At 46.7% G+C, this 12,790-nt stretch overlaps 1 protein-coding gene across 2 annotated transcripts in view; it reads left to right on the top strand.

Annotated features, from left to right (window-relative positions):
* Positions 1 to 12,790, top strand: part of SLCO3A1 (solute carrier organic anion transporter family member 3A1) — a 318,868-nt gene that overhangs the window by 285,118 nt on the left and 20,960 nt on the right. For both annotated transcript variants that reach the window (XM_082618896.1, XM_082618895.1), the window contains exon 8: positions 8,613 to 8,788. In XM_082618896.1, coding sequence (XP_082475022.1) covers positions 8,613 to 8,788 — 176 coding nt within the window. The remainder of the gene's footprint in view (positions 1 to 8,612; positions 8,789 to 12,790) is intronic.

Genomic DNA, 12,790 nt, shown 5'->3' with positions numbered 1-12,790 from the left:
AGTTGGGAACCACTGCTCTAGTCAAAGGAATGAGTTCTTAAAATTTTCTAGAAACAGGGCAGCATCTGAGCTGACACTGAGCATTCATCCTTCAGCCTCCTTTTCCATCTCACCATTATTGGGTTCACCCACTGTAGAAACCAAGCTGGAGGTTAGAGGTGCCATGTCGACATATTCCAGCAGAAGAAACAAACTGGTCGATTAAATGCCATATCTGCCAGCAGGGGTAACTACAGTGGCTGAACCAAGGTTTAACAGCCTGGGTATTTCATATACAAATCTAGATTTCTGGCCTCTCTGAAAGGCCAGAAAGGTGGATGAGAATTAACATGGCACCTGCACCCCGATGGGGCAGCAGTTGGCTGGAGCTAAGAGGAGACTGACGCTTTAGACAAGACATTTGATCTCCACTTAACCACGGTCCCCACCACTGATCACCCCGGACACAGGACCATTTTTCTTTTCTGTTTCCTAATGGTCCCCAAAGGTCTAGAGTTTGCAAATCCTCTTGTATGGCCTGACCCCATTTGCCAGGAGTGATTTAAAAGTCTGTCCTCAGGGCTTCCCTGGTGGCGCAGTGGTTGGGAGTCCGCCTGCCGGTGCAGGGGACACGGGTTCGTGCCCTGTTCCGGGAGGATCCCACATGCCGCGGAGCGGCTAGGCCCGTGAGCCATGGCCGTTGAGCCTGCGCGTCCGGAGCCTGTGCTCCGCAACGGGAGAGGCCACAACAGTGAGAGGCCCGCATACTGCAAAAAAAAAAAAAAAAAAAAAAGTCCTCATCCTGGTGATGGCTTGTCAGAGGGACTTGGGAATATTCTGAAGTCAAGCCCAATGAGGGTATTGCCACCCAGGGTATCTAATATATCTCAGGCCCTGGGCTAGACATTAGAAATATAGAGATGAATAAGGCAAGGAGATCGTGTTTACTATAAGATGAGATGTAATATATTAATAGAGTTATGTTACAAGGGAACACCCAAAAGCAGCAGCTAATCAGGCCTTATATGTTTATAATATAGTATTAAGTGAAAAGACCACATTATAGAACAATATCTAGATTATGATCCCTTTTAGTAAAGGAAAAGAAAAATCTAAATATTTGTATATCTCTGCATGGGAAAAGATTGGAAGGATAAGCCTGTTATATATAATGTTCACAGAACATTATCTCTGGCTAGGACTAAAAACTTAATTTTTATATATTTCTTTACATTTTTCTGTATATTTCTAAATAACCTAAAATGAACATGCATCCCTTTTCCAATAAGGAAAAACATTTGTATTTAAAAAAAAGATCCAGCATTAAAGGTTGGGTGGTTACAGTCTAATGGAAGGAAACAGGTATGTAGAGAAATTAGTGAACTTGGAGCCTTCTGCCTGCTTGGGTAGGAATTGGTTGGGGGGGGCGGGGCTGGAAGGAGAGAGTGTGGATGTTATTTCCTGGAGGAGGAGCAGGGGCAGGGCCAGGCTTCATCCACGGAGAATGCATGGGTGGTTGCCCGGTGGGTAGGATGGAAGGACATCCCAGCATGGAATGTGTGTGAGCATGGGGTGGTGGGGAGGCTTGAACCTCGTGACAAGGGCAAGGCTTTGGTTTGGAGTCTGGAAGGAGGAAGGGAAAGGGAGGGGCCCAGTGTTCATTCTGAGCTGCAGCCACATCCTTCTCCTCCGTGCTTTGCCCACACTTTCCACCTGAGATGGCTGGAGCAAAGAGTAAGCCCGACGCTTCCCAAAGAACAGCCCTTTCCTTCCCCTCAGCAGGAGATAATTAAGGCTCTGACAGGATGCAGGTTACAGAGGTGAAGGGTGGACGGAGGTCTTGGTTTCATTGCAGGGGTTTTCTCCCTGGCCATTATCCTTCAGCTAGTGACCCTGCCAGGGAACAAGAGAGCGCATTTCTTCTTGCAGTGTTTCAATCTCCCCTTTGCCTTGAGGCACGTGGGTTGACGGTGATGCTCTTTGTGACGAGCTCCGAGGTCTTCACCTGGAAAAACCAGCTAGGGTTGGGCCAGTGAGGTGAAGAGATTCTAAGCTACAAAAAGACAGTAATAAATGACAGGAGAATGTCTGAGGAACTTCACTGAATCATGAAGGGATCCCATAAAAGTCTAGGACACATATGAGTATGTTGTCATTCGAAGGAAGACATCCCAGCTGTTGTGGTACAATCTCAGTCCTTTGCCATCTCAGTCATCAGGCAGAAGCCGGACAGAACACTGCATGTGTCAGCGCTCCCTCTGGCCAACCCCCTTTCTGAACTATAGCACTAGGGCCCGACCTTTAATAGAGATTGTCATTTCTTCCTGGTAACCGAACATATTTCAGAAAGAAAACCAAAAACAGTATTCCAGGATGTTGAGAATGAAACTTTCAAGTTTTCACAGGCTCTTAATACAAAGAACATCATCACCCCCATGCCTGTCCCCTTAGAAAAGTCATTTGTCAACCTAGAGATTAGTTTTATTTGTGCAATTAATAGAATTGATCCATCAGTATTGAATATTGGGGGAAAAACCCAAACAAAACTTTATTTGCCAGATACTTTTGAAACACTGCTGAGGAGTATTTTGTTCTTATAATATGAGCTGTCAAAATAGCATGCTTATGATTTCCTTCATCAATAGAAAATGAAACCTAGATTTGAGAGAGTCATTTTTCTATTTTTATGCTCTCCAGCTTTATTGTAATTATCTATTCCATCATTGCATGTGAATAGAAACATTTCTCAATTTAAATTAATGACTGAATGTAGAACAAGAGTACAATTTTTAGTGACTGTGCTCTTCTTTTGTTGATTTCTTCTTCTGGGATTTTAAATTTTTTTAAATAGATGATACATTTGTGTGGTTCAAAAACCAAAAAGGAGGGAGTGGAAACTCCTTTCTACCTCAGGCTCCTGTTCACCCACTTTTCAACCCACTACTCTGCCCAACAGGTAATTACTATAATTAGTTTCTTGTATATCCTACTGGGTTTTAATGCACCAAAAGGTATTATTCTGTAGCTTGTTTATTTATGTTTTTAATTGAAGTATAGTTGATTTATAATGTGTTATTTTCAGCAAAGTGTACAGCAAAGTGATTCAGTTATACATATACGTAGATCCCTGTGCTATACAGTAGATCCTTGTTGGTTATCTATTTTATACTGTAGCTTATTACTTGTGGGGTTTTTTTGTTGTTAATAATTTATCTTGGAGTTTTTTTCATATTAGTACATAAAGCGCACTCTGATACCTTTTTTACTGCTATGTAATATTCCGTGTGTGGACCTAATGGAATGTATCTAACCAATTCCTGTTGATGGGCATTCAGGGCTGCAAAACTTTAGCTCCTGCAGACTGTGTTGTGACTTGAATTGTATACTGACATCATTTTGTGCCTGGGCAAGTCTGTCTGTAGGATAAGTTCTTGTAGAAGTTCCAAGCCAGTCCCACTCTGTCCGCTTCCAAATGTGGTCAGGCCAGTTCCTCCGTGAGCACCGTGGTCATCTGATTATTATCAACATGATCTCTCAGGGCAGTAAAGCTAGGTCCTGCCACCCCACGCCTGGCACCAGACAGAGACTCCAACTCTCCTGGAGGCAGTGGGGACCACATTCCTCCCCAGAGAACGGCAAACTGGGAAGACGTTCCTTTGCCACAGGATGGAAAACTGCACATTTGCCAGGTCAGGAGCAGTAGACTAATTTCCTGGAGCCTAGTGTACTTCCTTCACAGTTAAATATATTGGGGGCTGCTGAGGACAGCACTAGGGGGGTACCACTTCATTCAGGCCGTGATCATCTATAGGCCGTTGTCCAGGTCCATCTGCATTCTGGGCTGGCGCCACCCACGTGGCTGTTGTATACAAACAGGGTGAGAATTAGTAGCCCAACCTCTATCATCTCCTTTCCTCACACCCAGGTTATCCCTATATTTTCAAACTTCCTACTGCTTGGGGCTTTTGCAGGTCTCAGTGTTCCCACTTACATGCCAAGTTAATATCAGCTGAAAGGCTGTCTGCTCTCCCTTCTCACTTGGGCTCGTAGTGTGAAGCCTCATTGGTGCAAAGTCCTCTCTTCCAATTATGCACCCTGGGATGATTATTCCCACCACACTGGGACATCAGGGTGGAAGTTTCTCCCTAACCTGGGCTTGTACGCCCAGAGCCCCACAGGTCCTTTAGCACAATGGCCAGGGCGATCTGTGGTCTCTTCTATCACCTGAGCCCAAATAAAGGACATTTCCCATCCCTTGCCATAGGACTTAGGCTTAGGACTTTTCCTTGGATTCTCTGCGGGAAGGGTCCTAGGAATGTCCCAGCCTGCGCCCCAGCCCTCGGGACCACCCAGCACTTTCTGTTCATTCTGTCAGATTGACTCATTTAACTAAAAAGGAAACCCATCCAAGTCCCCACTCAGGTCGCTCAGCTTACCTCCTCCCCAGCCTCTTTTCACAGCTCCTCTCAAATACATTAAATCTGAATAAATTAGTACAGAGTTGTCTAGAGCATTTGAGAGGGACCCATCCATTTCCAGCTTCTCTCCTTGGCACCAGCAAGCCAGTATGATCACTGGTCCTGTACCAGTTTCCTGCTTCTCCTCTCCTGGCATCTATACCCTAGAAGTGCTTATTCCTGTCCAATCAGCCTGTGCTGCCCTGGGTCCATTCTTGTCCCATTCCACCCCCTGGCTTTGTGCTCTCACCTGTCCCCTTTGCCTTGGCTGCAAATCCCAGGGTGGCTCAGCCCCGCTGTTCGCTCACACCATTCACAGGATGTTGCCTTCCTGGACACGTTCACTTCACCCGGACCAGAAGGGCTGTATAATCACTGAGATAAAGGCATTTTATTTCTGACCCATTCCATTAGGGCCTTGATCACAGGCCTAATCCAGAGAATTTCAGAGGGAGTTTTTTACTTATCAGAGCAGAGAGGGGACGGGGCAGTTTCCTCTTATGGTAAATGTAATACAGTTGAGCCATAGCCTAGGTACAGGGCAGAAATCTAAGACTGGGTGTAGGTTCCAATTACAGATTACTTATTAAACTAAACAGATCTCACCAATCACACAGTTCATTCAAAGGGTTCTGATGACATCACATTCCTAAGGGGCTGTGTGAGTCAGAACTCAGTTCCTGGGGTACTTGGCAAAACAAGACCACAGGCATCCACCAGGGGCCTGTTCCCTGTTTATACTTGAGCACTCTCCAAGTCCACGTGTTTCTAAGGACCCCAGTCCCAAATCTCTTTTTCCTCGCAGGCTACAGTAGGGATCAAAGAGAGGAGGATGGGGGCTTCCCTGGTGGCGCAGTGGTTGAGAGTCCGCCTGCCGATGCAGGGGACACGGGTTCATGCCCCGGTCTGGGAGGATCCCACATGCCGCGGAGCGGCTGGGCCCGTGAGCCATGGCCACTGAGCCTGCACGTCCGCAGCCTGTGCTCTGCAATGGGAGAGGCCACAACAGTGAGAGGCCCGCGTACTGCAAAAAAAAAAAGAGAGAGAGAGAAGAGGATTGGAGTGGTTTGAACTAGGGACTAGGGCAGGGTTTGAGAGGTGTTTAGGATATGATAAAAAGAACAGGACTTGAGGGTTCATTCATTCATTCACTCATTCAATAAATACCATACTCTAGAGCTGGGGATAAGTCAGGGATCAAAACCACAGTGGTTTCTGTCCTTATTAGCATTATGGTCACAAGGAAGATGGATTTGACATAGGAGCAAGGGGTGGGGGAGGTCCACAAGATCTCTATAGAGTTAACAGGGTGTCATTTCTAAGGCAAGAGATGTGGAGGGAAAAGGAGATTGGGGCCAGGGGTATGTGTATCTGTCAGGGTTTGGTCAGGAAAACAGCACCCACAAGTCTTTTGGAAATAAAGGGTTTAGTATAGAAAATAGAACTAACGTGGATGCGGAGGAGTTGGGAAATGAAGATCTGGAAGAAGTGAGATGAAGGACTGGAGAACAGTCACTCACTACATCCCCAGAAGTAGCAGCTCAGGTGGGCAAGTCGAGGCATATGGGAAATTCCCAGGTGGCTGCTCAGTGAGATGAAGGGGGCATTCTGGGAAGGGTCTGGGGAAGCACATCAGCAAGCCTGCGTCCAGGTCAGTAGAGGTGGCCATGGGCCCTCTGTTGTCAGCAGGGTAGTCAGTAAAGAAGGCGGATGCACACAGGGATGCTAGGACCAGCCAGCTCCTTCCGGGCACCTCTGCGTGTGTCTGTCCCCGTGTCTGATCATCTGAGAGTAACGGCCTCTGCTTCACTTCCAGATCTTGTCTGTGTTTCCCTCTGGTCCAGCTTTATCCATGCAGGGAAGGGAATCCTAGGGAAATAATTCCCGCTGTGGATGGCAAAGTAGTGCCAAGATGCCGGCACGGAATCCCACGCAGGGCACTCATCCCAGAGTCGGTGTTGATATCTCAACATGCTCAGAGGCTTAGGAAGGGGCATCCCGAGTGGGTCTGGGAGGGATATGGGCTAGGGATTAAATTTAGGAGAGTTATCGGAAAGCGTGTAGATGTAAAACAATCTAGGGAAAAGTGCAGCACGAGAAGGGAAGAAAGCCTGGACCAGAACTCCGAGGAGTTCCAGCATTTTAAAGTGGGGTCGGGGGAAGGTGCCAGCAAGGAAGATGCAAAAGGAGCGACCAGAGAGGGAGGAAGGAAACCAGAGAGCAAGCTGTGGAAGTCAAGGAGGAAGTGGGTCACAGGCACATGCTGGGGGTGGGGAGGGAGACCTCCAGGAGGAGAGAAGTGGATGGCGGGGTCAGGCTATGGAAGCCACTGGCGAGCTTAGCTGATCCGATTACTGCGGGTGGGGACCCAAGTCGGCTTGAGTGAGTTGAGAGCATGGGAGGTGAGGACGCGGAGGTGGTGAGTGTGAACAGCTAGAAACGTTTAGCTGTGAAGTCGGGGTGGGGGAGAGGAGAAGTTTCCTCTCCCTGGAAGGCAGAGAAGAGGCATTTTCAGTTAGACTTGGGGAGAAGACCTGCTTCCTAATAAAAGCAGAGGAAGATCTGTTCACGCAGGCATTCTAAAACCGTCTGCTGAGTTCCCCCTGCTGTGTCTCAGCACTGTGCTCTGAGACGATGCTCAGTAAATCACAGGTAATACACGTTCTCATCCCAGGAGCGCAAGGTCTCCTCCAGGAGGGCAGCGAGGGTCTCTGCTGTGGGGTGTGGAGTGTACCCTCACGGAGGGAAGTGCCAGCTCACATGGGGGCCGACTTGTGGAGGGGCCTTGCAGCTGGAGGAGACATCAACACGGGGTTTTGGAGAAGAGCTAGTGTGCCTCCAGGCAGAGGGGTATGAAAAGGACAGAGGGGCAGGGCCTCAGCACTTTTCAGGGCGCGACGGTAAACACCCCTGGGTGCTGAGATGGGGCCATTTACACAAGGGCACCTGCCGTGCCAGATGGCTTAGGAAGAAGGGTCCAGCCCCACCCAAGGTCTCCCCGACTTTGCATGGGTAAAAGCTCCTCGGCAGGACACAGCCACACAGGATGGAAGCAGCAGGCTTTGGACACCCCTGAAAGCATCCCGTGTAGCTTAAAGGGATAAGAAAAGCTCCAGTGTGTGTGTCCTCTGGGAAAGAAGAGGAGAGGGAAGAGGAGAAGAACAAAGATGAGGGGAGGCAGACCGAGGAGGAGAAATGTAAAAGCCAAAGGGGATTTGTTTGACTCTCACTAGGATTTACCTCGGCATGTGCCCTGAGAGCCAAGCAGTCCTGGAAAGAAAAGCGATGAATCATTTATGATTGTTTTCACTTTGTATTCATTAAAGGTCTCTGCACTATTATTATCGAACCTTAATTGGCTCGGCTGCTGGCTCGGCACGGCACTGCCTCTCCGAGTCCCTGCTTTTCCCTTTGCCATCAGAAATTCCTCAAGCGTGAGCCAGGACCGTGCTGGGGAGCAGGGCTGTCTGGGCAAGAATCCACCCGAAGATCAAACGGAATGCAGCTGCTTGTCTTTCTCCTCTCTGATCATATATTAATAAATGTATCTCGCTGGGCTCCAGCTCTCTCCCCACGATCCGCTCTACACTCTCTGGCATCTCTGCACCCTCTTTGCTTTCTCAGCCACTCGAGAACTTTCCCATTAGCTGGCCCCCTCTCACAGCCCGACGAGCTCAGCAACTTCACGCGTGACGGTGCACAGTCTTTGTTCCAAGTGCCACCTTGAGTCCTGAACCAGCAACCATATGCGGGATACCTGATTTACTTCTTTTAATATACTTCAGTGTAATTATAACTGCATAAAAGAGAGGACAAATTGGCAAGTGATTACATTGTTAATTTGGCAATGTTTTATCACATTGTGGAAGCACAATTTCCTCTCTAATTGTATTGGGGGGGGACACGTTTGTTTGCGGTTCGGCTTATTGAGGGATTCTTGAGCACAGATATGAAATACACAGGAGACGGGGAAATCAGCTCTCCTCTCCATAAATATTCCTTTATTTACATGTGTTTTGCAGCCTCTTTAAAAAAATCTAACTCGTTTATTCAGGCCTAATTAATGAAATGCTACAGAATGTGTAATAAGGCTGTGACAGTTCCAGCTGCTGGATGGCTTTGGAGTGGGAAACTGGAGATACCCCCAGTTAAAAGGGCTGAATGCTTCCCTTTCAGAATCTCACCAGCTGTGCGTGCCTCACGACCCTCCCACCTGAGAATGCAACTGTGGTCCCTGGAAAATGCCCCAGTCCTGGCTGCCAAGAGGCCTTCCTCACCTTCCTGTGTGTGATGTGTGTCTGCAGCATGATTGGGGCAATGGCTCAGACTCCCTCAGTCATTATCCTTATCAGGTAAGCTTAGCCCCTGGAACCCGGACCCGAGAGCCATCCTCCCGTCTCCCCCTCCCCACCTGCTGTGTGTCTGCAGTTCTCCTGGAAATCAGAACTCCGGGGACTATACGAGTCTTACAAGCCAGCTTCCCTAGGCTGGTAGGAATCGGTTACGTTTGATAGAGATCTCACACCAAAAGTAGAAAGCACGGCCCAAGAGAGAACACTACACTTTCATGTCATCCCAAGAATAGACTCTGCAGGTGATTTGGAAGGGGACTGTGGTCCCTCATTGATATTTGCAAAGAGCCACATTGTTGGAGTAAAATGAAAATGACACTGGACTAGCCAAGTCCCTGTGTCTGGCTCCTGTCCAGGCACTGATTAGCCATATGACCTTGGTCCCATTTTCCCTCAGACTTGCTTCTGAATCTGGAACTAGAGGTGATGTCATGGGTCCTGCCTGCCTCCTGCTGTGGTGTGGGTCCTGCCGAGACCATGTGTGTGCAAATGTCGTGAAGATGTGAGGGGTCATTGACAAAGTGTGATGCAGGGCTGAGTGGCTAATGGAAGGCAAGCAGTGACTGCTTTTGTATAAGTGGATGGTTGGAGAGAGCCCCCCGTAATTCTGTTTCCCCATCTCTCACGACCTGTCCTGGGGGCAGACGAGGTGCCTCAAAGGTGAATTACTGAGTAATATTCTGAGTAGCTTACACAATTACAAAGTTATCTAGACTGAGGAACCTAGAACCAGAATGTTCCATGCTCTGGCATCCATCTGAACGAGAAGAAGTGGCACCAAACACAGATCCATCTCACCAGGATGCAGTTATCTAAACAAACCAATCCCAAGGGCTAGGGATAAAAGTAGGTATGAAATGCTTGGATGCAGCCTGTACAAATGTACATCACCAGCTGCTTTATCCGGCCTATCTCTTTTTCTCACTGTGCCTACCACACTTCCTGATCTTGGTTATGAATTCACGAAGAAAAGAATTTACACAGTACTTATGTTATAAAGTCATTAGTAAAGCACTTTTAATGTGCAGAAGCATTAAGGGTACAATAGCAAATTACCATTTTATACTTACTAAATTTGAAAAATAAATTTTAAAAATTCATACCCAGTGCTGTAAGCAAGGCTGTAGCAAAACGGGTAAAAATCACATATTGCTGGTGGCTTTGAGAAGCATATCACTTCTTTCAAAAAGCAGTATGGCAAATGTAAGTCAACAGCCATAAAAATGTTCAGATTTTTTATGTGGTAACCCTACCTATTGCTACTTGTCTTAAGAAAATACTTCTCTACAAGAAGGAAAGTTCAGTGGAGACAGATTTTTATTACAATGTTAACTATAATAGCAGAAAAATCTGAATTGAAATAGTGAGTTAAATTATAGTACCACAGCTCAGTGGAATAATGAAAATTCTTAAGAATGTGAAAAGTGTTTATGAAATGAACTATTGAATTTAAATTATATATGGAAGATGATTATATATAATATGCACATGGACAAAACCCATCAGATCTCAGGTATGGGTTTAGGGTGGCTGCATTATTTTTTATTATTAGAAATTCCTTTGAAGTTATATTGTGCCGTTCACACACAAAAGGCACCAAGAAGCAGGAGAAATGACCTTTACAACCATTAGCAATGACTGGTCCCCTTTTTTCTCTCCCCTTGACTCCTCTGCAAAACCCAGCTCAGTAGTTGTAGCTGGCAGACCAAACACAGAAAGTTATTTGAAATCTTAATCACTTCCAAATCTCAGCTGGATAAATAGCTCTAGGAGATTTTCAGGAAATATTTGATTCCTTTTCAATGCACCAGCAACAGATGGCCTGGATGACCCAGGCTGGGCCTTGTCTACCTCATAGCTGGAAGTATGTGCCCACTTGCCTTTTGAGGGGTCCATGGTAAACCATCTTCCATCTATCCACTCCAATTTGCCATCACAGATGTTCTAGGGAGGTACAAGGGCACAAACAGTCGGAGCCACAGCCCAGATGAGCACCAGCCCTCGTCCCATGCCAGAGCAATAGACCCACTCCCATTCTTACTCCAGACAGAAGCATACTTGCCAACAACCGTGCTCAGGACATCAGCAGGGGAGGATACCAACTAGCAGTCACTTAGGTGCCCACACTGGGCTCTTGTTTTAACTTCCTATGTTTGCATCTTTATTAGCACTCAGATAGGGAGACGCCAGAGGCTCAGAGAGTGATTAAGCAGTATCCTCAAGGTCATGTAGCTAGTAAGTTGTGGAGCTAAGGCCCTCTCCCTGGCCTGGCCTGGCACTTTCAGTAATGTTGACCCAAACCCTCCATTTCTCCGTAACTAAAGCCGAGAAGGATTATTGCTCCTGTGGGAACCAGTTTCCCAACAGGATATGAAGGGAGATCTTAGCATCTTATTCACTTTATTCCTAGTGACATGATAGCTAAAAGGAAACCAAACTTCAAGTGATAAGTACTGTAGCTCACTATGCCAGCATGTTTTCTTGATAAGGAGAATTTGCCTTTATCTTTGTGTCTTTCAAGTCAGTACCTTCAAATGAATGTGCAAAAAGTGAAACCATGGCGCCAATATTAACTCCAAAGAGCTTGGATTTTGTTCCATGCACATTTGAAAGAGAACTGACCATGTTTCTGTCCAGAAACACTGATCTCGTCTTTGATATTGTACAGGTATCTGGCTTGATCAGCCAGAGAGTGGTTTCCCTGTCATTCAGTGGAAAGTCTTGACCTGCTGCCCTGGGACTGCTTACTTATACTGGACTCTTTGCAATTGAAAAGGAATGTGTATTTCCCCAAGAATAACACATTTTTAGTTTTCTCTGAAAAATCTCAGAAATAGGGCAAAGATTGTGAAAACAACATCCATGTCCTTTTTGGTGTGACAGTGTCTTTTGGCCTTATATACCAAGAAGCCAAAGGCATGCCCATCTGATGCTCAAACCAGGTGGTAGGTCATTGGATGGTTGCCACTGGATGATTGGAGGAATGACCCCTGGGGTCGGTTAAGAATAGTATTCTAGCTACCAAGTCCAGAGATGGGTTATATATCTTGTGTACTAGGTATCCCACTGGATTTAGATGTCCCATTGGTAACTTTATTTCTAATGTTCATTTTCTGCAGAATTGCTTGCCTAGGTCCTTCCTGCACTGCATGAGTCTTCCTGGCCTTTTGGCCACACTGAAATGCTCCTGGTGTTTCCTGAGGCTCAGCCACACAAGAGTGTCTCTAGGTCTAGCCTGGTCCTTCCAGGGGGCAGAGTAGTGCACTTACCTCCCCGTCTTCCCTAGAGACTCATAATGGGGATGGGACAAGAGGAGGTTTCTCTGCTGGTGGTGTTCAGGATGACCTGGAGTGCATGTGGTCAGTCAGATGCCTCCCCCTCTACCAGCACACCAGAGACAGGGCTGCCCGGGGCTTAGTGGGAGACATGTGCCCACCCACCTTCCCACTTATACATTCACTCAGCATGTGCTGTGTGTCACACACCACACTGATGATGAACGAGATGCAAACAGTCCTTGGCCTCAAGGAGAGAAGACAAGCATTGAGTAAATACTAGTTTCAAGAGTAAGAGGCATAATGCAGGTGATCTGTGACCAGCTGTGACGGCCTCTCTATCTGGAATCAGTCACCATTTCCAAACCCCCTCTACTGTCACTCTTATCCCAGAAAGTGTTACCCTCTGAGACTGTTCTAGAAAATGTGTGAAAAGATCATGCTCAGGGACTGTTGTGGGTAAACCAAAGCCAAGAACATTGAGTCGGTTCAAAACAAAGTGATGCAACTATATGAAGGTGCTTTTCCAATTTAAAAGGTACCGAAACTGGATATAGATGAATGGATTATTTCACAAATGGTCCATCTAGGGAATCGACCCATGCTAGTCTGGTTAATTTCACAAAATGGTGCTAGAATGACAAAGGTGTTTATGGTTCTTGCCTGTTTGTATAGCATAAGGAGAACTGTCTTTCCTGTCAATATTTTCCCCAGATACATATACCCA

The sequence above is a fragment of the Mesoplodon mirus genome (assembly GCF_964341445.2).
Source record: "Mesoplodon mirus genome assembly, chromosome: 4".
In the NCBI taxonomy this organism is placed as follows: Eukaryota; Metazoa; Chordata; class Mammalia; order Artiodactyla; family Ziphiidae; genus Mesoplodon; species Mesoplodon mirus.
Note: the sequence above shows the minus strand (reverse complement) of the source record. Positions and strands in the feature narration are given on the sequence as shown.